At 46.7% G+C, this 14,215-nt stretch overlaps 1 protein-coding gene across 2 annotated transcripts; it reads left to right on the forward strand.

The window, feature by feature from the left end:
- Nucleotides 1–753: 753 nt before the first annotated feature.
- On the forward strand, nucleotides 754–10,309 carry PIGT (phosphatidylinositol glycan anchor biosynthesis class T). 2 transcript variants are annotated; one of them, XM_027851752.1, is made up of 12 exons: nucleotides 754–958; nucleotides 1,536–1,713; nucleotides 3,076–3,203; nucleotides 5,060–5,160; nucleotides 5,359–5,445; nucleotides 5,848–5,935; nucleotides 6,024–6,121; nucleotides 6,340–6,505; nucleotides 7,117–7,317; nucleotides 7,710–7,875; nucleotides 8,006–8,089; nucleotides 9,779–10,309. In XM_027851752.1, the coding sequence occupies exons 1-12, from the start codon at nucleotides 766–768 to the stop codon at nucleotides 10,029–10,031; spliced, it is 1,743 nt and encodes a 580-aa protein (XP_027707553.1). In that variant the 5' UTR covers nucleotides 754–765; the 3' UTR covers nucleotides 10,032–10,309. The 2 variants fall into 2 exon arrangements, with proteins under 2 accessions (XP_027707553.1, XP_027707563.1); XM_027851762.1 differs by lacking the exons at nucleotides 754–958; nucleotides 3,076–3,203 and having other exon boundaries at nucleotides 1,579–1,713.
- The last annotated feature ends 3,906 nt before the right edge of the window (nucleotides 10,310–14,215 follow it).

The raw sequence follows: 14,215 nt of genomic DNA on the forward strand, positions 1-14,215 counted from the left end.
GTCTATATTTCTATTCACTTTATATTTATACTACATATGACCACATATACATATTACTGTATTAGCATATATGTATATGTGTGTATATATGTTGCCTATTCGTGTATATATACACACACACCACAGATGCACGTAGATGCACTTGCCTTCCTTGTTGGAATGTCACCTCTGCATCTTCATTTTTTTCATTCTCTGTTCCTACATTAACAGCACCCATCACAGTGCCTAGCATACGGTAGGCAGTGAATCAGTGCCCATCGGTGTTGGCTGATGGATTGGGTGGTAAGGTCAGAAGTCTAACTGTAAGTGGTTTGTCAGAGGGAGAGGCGTCGCCAGTGCAGGAAGCTTTTTACAGGAGATGGTCGCTGAAAAGGGTGGATTCAATTAGACAGGGATATTAATACTTTCAGTTGGGGGGGGAAATTTTTTGTTAAAAAGGAGGTCTTTATATTAAAAAAAAAAAGGATGGTTCTCATTTTATAGGAAGGCAAACTGGGGCGCAGAGAAAACAGGGAGCTCCGAGGACAAAGCGCCGAAAGACAAGAACAGCGCCCAAAAGAAGGACACTCCGCTGTCGCCCAGTTTTCTCTCTCCCGGCAGCCTCCGCGAAGTGAAGCGCGCCCCGCCTCCTGCCAGACGTCGCCCTGGTAACCCAATCCGGGGCCCGGCGCCCCTCCCGGAAGTCGCTACCAGTCATTCTCGCTATTGGCCATGGGCCTTGGGGGCGGGTTCTGCAGGGCGGCCACGGCGGAGGCGGCCGCGGCCATGGCCATGGCGGCGCCACTCGTGCTGCACCTGCTGCTGGCACTGCTCTTGGGTTTGGGCGGCCAGAGCAGGGCAGAGCCAGAGCGGGATAGCCTGCGGGAGGAACTGGTCCTCACTCCGCTCCCTTCCGGAGACGTGTCGGCTACCTTTCAGTTCCGCACGCGTTGGGATTCGGAGTTGCAGCGTGAGGGAGGTAAGGAAGCCGGTCAGGCGATTCCTTAGGCCGGCCTTGCTTCTGGATTGAGAAGAGGGGGCGGGACTTCTTATCCGGGGGGCGGGGCTTGGTGGGAGGTGGGACTTTGCATCCCTGGAGCTGGTTGGGGAGGAGTTGGGGGCGGGGCCTCAGGGTGGTTCTCGGGGCAATGGGGATCTCTGCCCCCAGGAGGTATAGGATATTGGGGGGTAGAGCAAGGGGGACGCTCAGGGTGCGAGAAACCTCATCTTGGTGGTGGTGGCGGCAGTGTCATGTCAGGATGAAGACAGGGAAGGCCGGGCGAGATGTTGGGAGTAGAATTGGAGACGAGGAAGGGTTCTTCTAGGGGTGGGCTTTGAATACGAACTGAACTCTAGGCCGGATTTTGTTTGAAGGTATCAGGGTGGTATGTGGTCCCAGATCACCAGTCACTAATGGGGGGCGAGGGTGAGAAGGAAGGGGGTATGCACTGGACCTGCCTCTTCTCTTCAATGTCAGCGCTCTCCCTGGGGCCCATGCCTTCTTTTTGAGGAGTATAGGAGAGAAGGTTGAGCCAGCTCCTCCCTTTCCTTCTCAGTTTCTCATTACAGGCTTTTCCCCAAGGTTTTGGGGCAGCTGATCTCCAAGTACTCTGTGCAGGAGCTACATCTGTCACTCACACAGGGCTTCTGGAGGACTCGTTTCTGGGGCCAGCCCTTCCTGCAGGCCCCAGCTGGGGCTGAGCTTTGGGTCTGGTTCCAAAATTCAGTTGCCGAGTAAGTACCTGCCCCTGTCTGCTGTTAGGTGTGAAGGAAGGGAGACAGTGCAAGATTCCCCGAGGCGCCCTCACCCTGCTTTGCACCAATTGTGTCTGGTGCCTGTGGGGGCCAGCAGAGATAGGTCAGGCCATCCAGCCCAGCTGCCGGGTATACAGTGTCTTGGGTGTTGTAAAATGAGCTTTAGACTCTGGTGACCTCTAGATTAAGATCCTAGTCAATGAAGATAAGTCTTTGTTCAGTTTTATTTTCTCACAGTGTTCCCACGCTGGAGACTTGGGACACTTCTGGGAAGGGTCTGTAGTAGCTTTTATCAGTTATCAGGAACATTACTGTGTAGAGGATAATTAATCTTCACTGTCATATTCTAGAGAATGACTGTACTTATCCTTTAAGACAGAGGTGTCAAACTGGGCCCAAGCAGTCCACAAAGCTTGTTAGTGCTGTGGAACCAGATTAAAATGTAATTAGGAAATGTTTAACAGAATAAGTAAAAATATAATACAAGATAGATAACATTAATTTGTGGTTTTCTAAGTCCCTTTCTGTTTGAGTCAGACTTCACTGCACTATCCCTTTGGGTTAGGGACAGGTGAAGAGCTGTGAATATTTCCCAGGGTGGTAGCTAAAAGATGGAAAAACCCTGAAGCCCAAAGTAGGTGAATAGAAAGCCCTAACCTCTATTTCTAACCTCAAAACCTATTGAACCTTGCTCTTTGGTTACCTTTTTCTCCTAACTTCTAGCTTTCATTTTTTTCTCTCTCTAATTTTCTTCTACTCTTTTCTGTCTTTTGCTTTATATCCTTAACCGTCTTTCCTTGATTATCTCCCTTCTCTGCTATAGTTTCCTCGTTTGTAAATGCAAGGGATGGACTAGATGCTCTCCAAAATCCTTTCCACCTCTAGATCCTGGGATCCTAAGTCACTTAGGCTCTAGGAGTGTCAACTTCCTTATCTGTAAAATAAAGATACCACATTCGTAGCCCCTTTCTCACAGTTATTGTGAAAAAAGTCCTTTATAAACTAAAAAAACCATTTGAATTTGAGTTGTGATTCTTGGTGATAATAATGATGATGATCATGAGACCCCTGTGTTTAAGAGGTCAAAAAGATTGGTCTAGCTGGAGGGAAGAGGGCCTTTTGATAAAGAGTGGAAGTTACAGGGGGAGTGGCCAGAACAGAGAGAGAGTTGTGTGTGTGGAGCATCTTCTCTTTTTGCCTTGGTGGCAAGCCTTTTTGTGGGGGTTGGGTTTTTTTTTGGTTACATTTTTCCTAATTTCACTCTGGGAGTCAGATCTGTGTGTAAGACGCACAGTAGTCCCAAGACTGAATTAGGATGTTTTCCCCTTCTTTTCTGTCTAGCGTTGATAAATCCTGGAAGGAGCTCAGTAACATCCTCTCAGGGATCTTCTGCGCCTCTCTCAACTTCATTGACTCCACCAATACTGTCACTCCTACTGCTTCCTTCAAACCCTTGGGGCTGGCCAATGGTGAGATAGTCCCAGACACCCTGGATGTGATATTGTAGGAGGATGTGGCTTCAAATCTAACCCTACTATTTGCCATCCCTGTGTCCTTGGGCAAGTCACTCATTCTCTCTAGATCACAGTTTCCTCATCTACAAGATGAGAGTGTCGCACTAGATGACCTTATAAAGCCCCTCCTAACCTCAGATCTGTGATTTTGTGACTAGATCAAGAGTTCTTAACCTGGGGTCCAGGTTGCACTTAGAAAAAAAAAACCCACCGTATTTTTATAACTATATTTCAGTGTAATTAGTTTTTGTTATAATCCTTTGTATTTTATTTTGTGCATTTTAAAATGTTAATCCAGGGGAGTCCATAGACTTCCCCAGATTGTCCAAGGGGTCCGTGACACCGCAAAGGTTAAGAATCCCTGCACTAGATCATAATTTTTAAGGTCCTTTCCAGCTCTAAATCCTATGGTTCTGTTACTTAGTCCATATCTTTCCACACTTCCCTGTAGGATCCTAAAATTTTGGAATTTGAAGGAACCTTAAAGAGCATCTAGTTCAACCCCCTTGTATTGAAACTCTGACCTATGGGGCAGCTAAGTGGTACAATGGATAGAGCACCGGTGCTGGAGTCAGGAGGACCTAAGTTCAAAACTGGCCTCAGACACTGGACATTTCCTGGCTGTGTGACCCTGGGCAAGTCACTTGCCTCACCAAAAATTGCCTCACCAAAAAGCAAAAAAAGAGAGAGAGAGAGAAATATAAACAAACAAACAAACAAACACTGGAGTAGAATGTATTATGCTTCAGCTGAAGTAAAAAAAAGCAGGGGTAGCAATCCTGATCTCACACAAAGCAAAAATAGATCTTATTAAAAGAGATAAGGAAGGAAACTATATCCTGCTGAAAGGTAATAACACCATAGACAATGAAACTGTGACCCAGAGAGAGAAAGTAACTGTTCGGTGATCACTTTAGTAGTTAGGTGACGAAGTCAGGACTCTCTTGGGGGTGGATTGGAAATAGTGCTAGATTTGGGTCCTTGGAGACCTGGGTTCAAATTCTGTTTCATGCTTACTGTGTGAATGTGGGCAAGTCATTTTACCTTTAGTTTCTTCATCTATAGAAATGAGGCTTAATATCTGTAGTACTAACACTCAGGATTGTTATGACAGGTAAGATAATGTATGTAAAGTGCTTTACTATGTATATCAAATATCAGTTGTTATTATCAACCCCATGAAAGGGACAGAATAGCAGTTCAGAGTCCTGGAAGCCAGACATATGAGAAGAGTGAATAACAAAGGTCTCTGGTCCTACTGTTGGCGTTTGAACCCCAGAGGATGGTGGAAAAAGAATATATTCTGCCCTCTGAAAGCCAGGATGGCTTTCTCATTCCTAGTAACGAGACCTGGCAAGGTCTGTAGGAGGAAGAGAAGAGGTAATTCACCCTTGCCTTCTTCCTGAGACTTAGTGAAATGGGGCCTACTTAATACCTACATTGGGAAGACCTCATGAAGCTCTTTATTTTGTGCCTCTCAAGTGCATTTATTTTATAATATTATGTATTAGTTATTTGTGTAAATGACTGATCTCACTACTGAATTGTAAACTCCTTGAAGGAAGGGACTATGTCTTATCTAAAACTTTGTGTTTCCCCTGGTGCTGAGTGTAATGTTCTGCACACAGTAGGCAGTTAATATTTGAGATGATGAAAAGAAGTAGAAGCAGTGCTTGTGGAATCCTGGGGTGTGTGTTTGGGGGGTGAGGATAAGAAGAGCACTAGCCTCTATCATCTTGAGTTAGGCTAGAATGGTTTTGGGATAAGTGACAGAGCAGCCTGACCCTGAGCTCTGATCTTTCCTCTTGTAGGTACCAACCATCACTTCCTGCGTTATGCTGTCCTTCCCCGAGAGGTGGTGTGCACTGAGAACCTCACTCCATGGAAGAAGCTCTTGCCTTGTAGTTCCAAGGTGAAATGAGTGATTTGGAACTATTCCATTAGACTCTCCATCTCTCACCAATACCAAGGAACTGGGGAAACTGGGGAAGCAATGCTTCGTTCTGGGATGGCAGTGAATATGTCTGGAAAGACATCTTCCACATTACCAAGTAGCATCTGAAGAAGTTTCCTATGTGGATGTTAAACCTTCTCTTCTTTTGCTCCCCAGGCAGGCCTCTCTGTACTTCTTAAGGCCGAACGCTTGTTCCATACCAGCTATCACTCTCAGGCAGTGCATATCCGTCCCGTGTGCCGGGTAAGTCACTGATGATGGAGTGAGCTCTTCCAAACACCATTAACGTGAGGCATTTTGGGTACTGGGCACTTGTGTTAAAGGAAAAGCTCTGACTAACCAGATCTGAGCCAGAATGGTAGAGAGGTTAAAATGCTGGACTTGGAGTAAGGATGACCTACATTCAAAGACTGCCTCAGATATTTTGACTCTGCACAAGTCACTTATCTCTGGGCCTCAGTTTTCTTATCTATAAAATAGAGGAGTTAGATTTGAACTCTTCCAGTTCTAAATCTATGATCTTATGATTCTGCAGAAGCTTAGAGACAAATTGGGTAGGGATGGGAGATGCTACTCGCTGCTGCCAGTCTTACATCCTCCCCTGCCCCTAGGTTCCTTCCAGCTCTAATGTTCTATGATTTTTAGGATGCCCACTGTGTCAGTGTCTCCTGGGAGCTGAGGCAGACCCTCACAGTTGTGTTTGATGCCTATACGACAGGCCAGGGGAAGAAAGGTAATAACCCTTGACTTCTACCCCATCTCCCTAAGTATGGACCCATCCAAGTACTGCCCTTAACTCTTCTGTCCCCTTGTCTCGGCAGACTGGTCTCTCTTTCGGATGTTTTCTCGAACCATCACTGAGGCCTGTCCTTTGGCCTCACAAAGTTATGTCTATGTTGATATCTCCAGGAACGGTCAGGTAAGAGCTCAAGCTCACATTTCCATAGCACTTTAAGGCTGACAGAATATTTTCCTCATAACAATCCTTTGAAATAGGGGGTGAATGTTTTTCTCCCTATTTTACAGAGAAAGAAACTTAATACCTATTGGGCATGCAGCACATCCCGTATCTATGTTCTTCCTTCCTCTGGGCTGGAGGTACTGTTGGTCTACCTTCCTTTATTCTTATGTCCCTAGGAGAACGAGAGTCTTGAGGTGAGCCCTCCCCCAACATCCACATACCAGGCGGTCATCCTGGGAGACCGGAAGACCTATGCTGTCTATGACCTGCTTAACCTGGCCACGTTCAGTGGCTCCCGCAGCCTCAACCTGCAGCTCAAGTGGAGACAGCTCCAAGATATTGGTGAGGGGCTTGGCCAGTCTTCTTATGGGCAGTCTGGGAAAGACATAGAGACCTCTTAAGAAGTCACATTCATGTAACACTTTAAGATTTAAAACACAGCAGCTTAATCACGTAGGTGTTGTAAGTAGTTATTACCTCTTACTGAAGCTCAAGAGGCTAAGTGACTAATGGTCAGAACTGACGTTTCAACTCATCTCCTGACTATACGTCCAGTCAGTGCTCTTTCCCTTATACCACAATGTGTCTCCTTTCTGTTCATGTAATTTTATTTTATTTTCGTCTGTTATCTCAATAGTCATAAACAAATTTACATGTCTGTTTTCTTTTTATGTCTGTTATCTCAATTTCTCTCCAGGACCAAGACTTCCTTGTGGGGTAGGCAGGGTATAAGTTATTCCCCCCATTTCCAGGCCCCCAGAGAGGTTAGTGACAGAATTGGGACTAGAACCCAGGTCTCATGATCCTGAGTTCTGAATTCTTTGCACTGCATTATCCTTTGTGGAGAAGGTTGAGTTAGAAAATGTGAGAAGCGATCCTTTTCCCCTTTTTGGCTTAGGCCCATCTGATGACCTGTTCATGCTGACCCCTTTGCTTCCCCATCCTTCCCACAGGGTCTCAGCTAGTTCCATTTCTGCATGCCCAACGGTATGTGAGTGGCTATGGGCTGCAGAAGGGGGAGCTGAGCACCGTGCTGCACAACACACACCCATACCGAGCCTTTCCTGTTCTGCTGCTGGAGACTGTGCCCTGGTACTTACGGCTCTATGTTCATACGCTGGCCATCACCACCAAGGGCAAGGAGAACAAGCCAAGTAAGGAGCCTGGCTGCCCACCTAGCCACCCCTTGTGGCTCTGACATCCCTCTCTTCTCAGTGACCCTTTCGTGGAACCTCCAAGCTTTGAGGGGCTTCAGTTAGTTTAACCTCCCACCATCCATGGTGTCCCTAAGAAGAATCCAGCTTTTGCCAGCATGTTTCCAGGGGTGGAGGATTCACTATTTCAGGAAGCAGCCCTTTCCACTCTTGGAAAGTTTGAACTCAGACTGTCCTAGACCTTTTTGATCTCTGAAAACATTGTTCTATCTGCCCAGACTGCCTCAGTCCCCAGCCCTACTCCCTGAGACAAGAGATGAGGATGGCACCAGTACAAAGTTGGGGTAAGCCCCCAGGATGAGGTGAGGGAAGTTGGCTCTCTCTTGTTCCAGGTTACATTCATTACCAGCCCGCACAGGACCGGTTGCGCCCCCACCTCTTGGAGATGCTTATTCAGCTGCCAGCTAATTCTGTTACCAAGGTCTCCATCCAGTTTGAACGTGCTTTGCTCAAGTGGACTGAATACACGCCTGACCCAAACCATGGTTTCTATGTCAGGTATGTTGGGAAGCCTTCTGTTTTCTGTCCTTGTCCTTTTTCTCTGTCCTTTCCCCAGCCCCAGCCTCTTTGAAGCTTGCCCCAAAAGGTAGTAATAAGTCAGAAACACATTTTGTTTGTTTGTGTGCAGCCCATCTGTCCTGAGTGCCTTGGTGCCCAACCTGGTGGGAGCCAAACCAGCGAATTGGGAAGAAAGCCCACTCTTCAGCACAATGTGAGTGTCAAAATTTTATCTCCTGGGTGCAGCAACACACTCCTAAGCCCCTCCCTTAGTACTTTTCTGCTTTCAGAGAATGTGGTGTCCAGGCAACCTGGGCCCATATTGGAGATCTCTTTTCTGGAGGCTGGGGTTGGGGTAAAGAACGCTTTTGCCCTTTCCCCGGTATCCATTGGAGACACACACCTTGGAATAACCTCTAACAATTCAACTGGGGGTCAGATGGGATAAAAAGCAGCATCAGGGTTTGAGGTGCTATTGGCAAGGGGCCTGGATAGGATGCTGAACCCCAACCACAGCCGAGCTGCCAAAATCTTGATTGCACCTGAACAGGACCTTGTTGCAGATTTAGAATCAGAAGCCTTGGTTCAGGTACTGACCCTGCCATCTACAGGCCATCTGACCAGGGGCAAGTCACAACCCAGGCAAGTGTATGAATTGTAGCCTATAACACCTGAGCCTCCTTTAACTCATTTCTAAAATGGGAAAGATTATACTTGGATGGTTGCCCTGATAGGGTTATTTTAAGGGATGTAGGATTAGAGAATCAGAGCTAGAAAGGATCTTAGATGTCACCTAGTCTAATCTCATTAGATCAGATACGACGTATGCCTACAGTACATTGTAATTCATTCATTGCTATAAATATCTCAGTTATTTTAATATCATCAGAGACTCAGTATAGCAGAACTAGAAGAGAACTTAGAGCGTGGAACATAGAATGTTAAGACTGGAAGATCTTTTTAGAACCTAGAACATCCAGCATCCAACTCCGTGCCTTTGGGAGGTGCTTTTTTTTGGTGGGGGTGGTTCGGTAATGGGGATAAGTGACCTGCCCAGGGTCACACAGCTAGTAAGTGTCGAGTGTTTGAAGCTGGGTTTGAACTCAGGTCCTCCTGACTCCAGGGCCGGTGCTCTATCCACTGCACCACCTAGCTTTCCCTGGGAAGTGCTTATTAATAAAAGTGTACTGAATTGAACTACATTGAATGTTGGAGATGAGAGGGACTTAAGAGCATGGTGAAACTTGGAGGAACCTGAAAGACCGTCTAGTCTAGGCTCCTTTTTTTACAGCTAAGGAAACTAAGGCCTAGAAGAGGGAAACAGCAGTTCAGGGTCATGTAGCTATTAATGGACAAAGCTGACGTTCCACCCTAGGCCTGGAGACTCGGTCCAGAGCTCTGCACCGCACCATGGCGCCTTCCCATGTCATGACTGCAGTATGCCCCAAGGGGAGTGGGAGCAGAGACTCCAATTAGAGCATTTTTCACAAGTGCTTTTTGGTTTATGACTCCTTGAAGCCAGGGGGTTGTCGGTTAGGGTGGTCAGCACAACAGTAAAAACATTTGGAGCTCATTAAGGTCACGTTTTTCCCAACTAGTTCCTCATTGACCAAAGTCAGTTTACTAGGCTGATGGCTTTGGGTGGCAGTGGGTAGGTAGGATGGTGTAGAGAGCCCTGGCCTGTGAGATCAAGAGACCTGGATTCGTGTCCCTGCTTTGGCTTTCCCTAGCTGTGAGTCTCTATGAGGACTGGGGTACGTGTGGGGTTGTTGTGAGCAAAGCATTTTACAAATCTGAAAGCTTCATAGAGGGTTCTCTGATTGGTGTGAATCTGAAGAACGGGCTGAGGCCTAGAGTTTTGAGCTCTCATGAGACTCTCACCTCTTTGTTTCCTCCCTGGCAGGTTTCCCACCTCCGACAGCTCCAGTTATTTTGTGAGACTCTACACTGAGCCACTGCTGGTGAACCTGCCTACCCCGGACTTTAGCATGCCCTACAACGTCATCTGCCTCACCTGCACTGTTGTGGCTGTCTGTTATGGCTCCTTTTACAACCTACTCACCCGTACCTTCCACCTGGAGGAGCCCAAGCGGAGTAGGCTTGTCAGGTGGTTGGCCAATATCATCCGCCGAATCAGAGGTGTTCCCCCCGTGTGACCCGCCCAGCCCTTCTTGCTCCATCAGGTGTTGCCCTCTTCCACAGAACAGAGCCTGCTCTGTCTCCGAGCCCCTTACCTGGTGGCCTCTGGCTCTCTCCATCACCTGCCTAACCCACTAGAAATCTAGAGTCGGACAAAAGCCCCAGTGTTCCCAGGATTGGCCGAAGGAATGGTGGGAGGAGCAGGATTGGGCTTTCCTGATCACATTGTGAGGTGGGTGCAGCCTATTTGCTGCCGGGCAGCTGATGTCTAGAATAAAGTGTGGCTGCCACCCTGGCTCTGCGTCCTCTTGTTTCTGGGGCTTAGCCTTTATGAGAGGGACTATTTGCTAGGTGTGGCTGTGGGTCTTTGGACAAGTCATCTTCTCCCTCTGGGTCTCAGTTCCATGAGGGGAAAGGGGTTGGACTAGGGGATCCCTAAAGTCCCTTCCAACTTTAAAGTTCCAGGTTTTTAGAGTGGGGGGGTTAGGGTTTCACTTACAATACAGCAGAGCTCCCTGCTGGGGGCCACGATAACTAAAGAGGCCACAAAGTCTGTCATTGTTTTCACTTGATTTGAACAAAGGGTTAACAGTCACAGATCATATAATTTTAGGGCTTTAAGAAATACTAGAAAGCATCTCGTCCCTCATTTTACAGAGGAGGAATCCAACAGACTGATTAAAGACCTGGGCCAAGGTCCTAGAGTGTGTTAGTGACAGTACAGACTAGAAGTTTAGCCCCCTGCCTTCTGGAGTTCTTTCCGTTACGGCATTCTGCCTGGCTCTGCACTTCTTCGGGGTTGGGGAGGGGGGGCCCTGGCAGCAGTGCCCACAGCCTGCCTCCTTGGAGGATCAGGTTCCAAGTGCAGCAGCTCCACCCCTGAAATTGCTAGAAAGACGTTCTTATTGCTGGTGTGGGGAGGTAGGACCCTCTAGGGTGGCTTGGGGGAGTCAGGACTGTGACTCAGATCTCTGCTTCCTACTGTTCCAGCAGCTGCTCCTTGTTTTGCATTTTTGCCTTGGTCTCTGCAGTGGAGCCATCTTTAGGTCCTCACCTTGCACACTGTGGCCTAGGGTTGAAGGGATCCTTGCACTCATTCCTGAGTGTCCTGATGCTGCTGAAGCCGGGGAGAGGGACTGCTAAATTTCCCTAGTTAATCAGTCTCTTAGCTGGTACATCTCATAACCCTACTCCTAATGGAGTAGGAAAATAAATGCTATTTGTCTCCACATGGCAGTAGCCAGGTATCTTAAGTTGCCGTTGCCTAGTGATGGAGCAGGAGCTATAGACAAAGCATTTGCAAGGCTCCTCCTACAAGTGTCTTAACATATTTTCTGCTAGCCTCTTCACTATGAATGGTACCAGCACCATCATTCTCATCATTATCCCCAGCACCACCTGCACTTAATGTTGGTATATGTAGGCCCTCAAGCAAGAGATCTTCTTAAAAATGTTTCTATTGTCTCTGCAGCCGTGGCCCAATTTTGAGTTGCAGAAATAGTTGACCATCTGAGCTTTGCAGGGTCTTGTTACAGGGGCTAGTCAGCACCAATCAAAGGCACCTGAGGAATTGAAGAGGGAGGGAAGATCCTCACTCAGGTGTCAGTCAGTAAGCATTTATTAAACACTTACTATGTGCCAGGCACTTTGCTGACTGCTGGGGATATAAAGAAAGGCAAAAGACGATCCCTGCCCTCCTAGAGCTCACAGTCTAATGGGGGAGACAATAAGCAAGCTATGTGTATATAGAGCTGTATGCAGGATAAATAGGAAATAATTAATAGAGGGATTTGGAAAGACTTCTTATAGAGGGTGACTTGAAGCTGGGACTTAAAAGAAGCTAGGGAAACCAGTAGAGTTGATGAAGGTAAGCATTCCTGGCATGGGGGACAGCGAGGAAAAATGCTATGAGCACAATTAGAGTGGGAGGCCAGTGTCACTGGCTTGAACAGGTTGTCCTGTGTAAGAACACCAGGGAAGCTGAGTAGGGTGGGGCAATGGGGGAAGGGAGGGGCTAGGTTACGAGGGGCTTTGAATGACAAACAGGATTTTGTATTTGATCCTGGAGGTAATAGGGAGCCCCTGATTCAAGTGTATATGTATGGTGGTGACAGGGTCAGACCTGTACTTCAGGAAAATCACTTTGGAAGCTGAATGGAGGATGGACTGGAGTTGGGAGACTTGAGAAAGGCCAACCCACCATGAGGGCTATTGTAATAATCCAGGTGTGAGGTGATGAGAGCCTGCATCAGAGTAGTGATAGTGTCAAAAGAGAAGTGGGGATATTGGGGAGATGATGAGAAGGTGAAATCAACAGGCCTTGGCAACAACTTGGATGTGGGGGCTGAGAGAGTGAAGAATCTGGGATGACTCCTGGGGTGAGAAGGATTGGGAAGATGGGGGCATCCTCCACGATAACTGAGACGTGTGTAAAAGGTGCATTGCAGGGATGTGACTTCGAGAGCGTTGTTTATAATGGGGGCCGGACTCCCTTGACTCTCAGAGCCTGAAAAGCTTTCCACAAGCTTCCTCCTCACTGCGTGAGGATTTCTCCCGTTCTTTGGCCCTTTTTGAGGAATCAGAAGATTGATGGATCCACATTTGGAGCAGACCCTAGGATTATAGCTAGAAGAGGTCTTAGCAATCACTGAGTCTTATTTTATTCAAGGTAGGACAACAAATTAGTGGCAGAGCAATGACTCTAAGGTTTTGTTCAGATTCTCCATCCAGGATTAGTTCCTCTACTCTGGGAACTGGCTGTGCCTTGCTCCTGCTTTCCAGCAGCCTTGCAGAACCCTGAGCTGGAGGGGTTTGGAGGCATGATGGAGGAGACCTGGGACAAGGGCTTTTAAGTAGATGCTCAATCAACTAACTGACATTTTGCGTATTGTCTCCTGCATTAGACTATGACTTCTTGAGAGCACAAAACATCCCCATTTGTGTTCTCAGTCTTAGCACAGTGCCTGCCACATAGTAGTGAGAAAATTGAGGGGATTAGAACAGCAAGTGGTTAATTGTGAAAATTGAGTGAACCACGCTGACTCCATCTTGTGACTCAGTTCTGGAGCTAGCTCTATTCCCTTTCTATTCCATTATAGGTCTAGTCCAAATTATTTCTTGTGAGAAAACTTCATTTAATTGTGGGAATTGGGAGAAAACCTTACTGTATTGTTTGAACCCAGCCCTGCATGGCTGGGGAACTGGACAACCCTTAACTGCTGCTTAGAGACCCTTAACTAAGGACCTAGGTTATGCTAACCAGAAACCCAGTCAGATCCAAAGACTGATGCAGAGTTTTCTCACAATTGCACATCTCAACAATTCATATGTCTTATATGAAAAATGGCCCTGTACTGATCCATCAGCTACTGTTTCCATGTTCCTTTGATTGTTTACAGACAATTGGAGGGAGTGGGACATCTCCTTTTCTGATTTCAAAGTTCACTCTCTCCCTCCCAACTTGGAAAGTCCCTAATCTTTCATCCAATTAGAAATCAAATGACCTAGTGTATTATTTCCTTTTAATTAATTGGCCTTATTTGATTAATTGTTTTTAATGTATAAAAGTCTGTCTCTCCCTGTATTTGGGGTCCAGGCCTAAGCTGAGGAGATCTGATCATGGTTTGTTGGGCAATTGGCATGCTTTGCTTAATAAATCGATATGCTTAGAAGTTCGAACCTTTGTTCGAACTTGAGGAACCTTTGTTTCCTCAGTCATTTCATCTTTCACACACCATAGTAAGTACACAGGCATACAGTAAATGCTTATTTACTGACTCCCCAGTCAGGGGACTAGTTGAACCTGCATAAAGATATGCTCAGCAACTTGACCAAAACCTGCTATCAGACTATACTGTGGAGGGAGTAGTGGGATGCAGTAGAACAAATGTTGAATCTCCTTCTATAGAACCTGGGTATTAATCCCAGATTTGCTACTTACTAAACTGTGCTGTATTGGGCAAATCATTTAATCTGAGCTTTAGTTTTGTTTTGTTTTTTGTAAAATGAGGGGGGTGCACCAGATGCCCTATAAAGTCCCTTCCAGCTCTAAATATATGACACAAAAGGGGATTACAAAGGAGGAAAACACCATTAAGCGCTTAATGAATGTTGCTTGACTGACCATCCCTTGCCCTTTGGGGGCTTATAGTCTAGTGGAGAGACATGTATGTGAAAAAAAATTATGACTATCCCAATCCAA

Source organism: Vombatus ursinus, unplaced genomic scaffold, assembly GCF_900497805.2.
Source record: "Vombatus ursinus unplaced genomic scaffold, bare-nosed wombat genome assembly UNPS02000580.1, whole genome shotgun sequence".
NCBI classification, from domain to species: Eukaryota; Metazoa; Chordata; class Mammalia; order Diprotodontia; family Vombatidae; genus Vombatus; species Vombatus ursinus.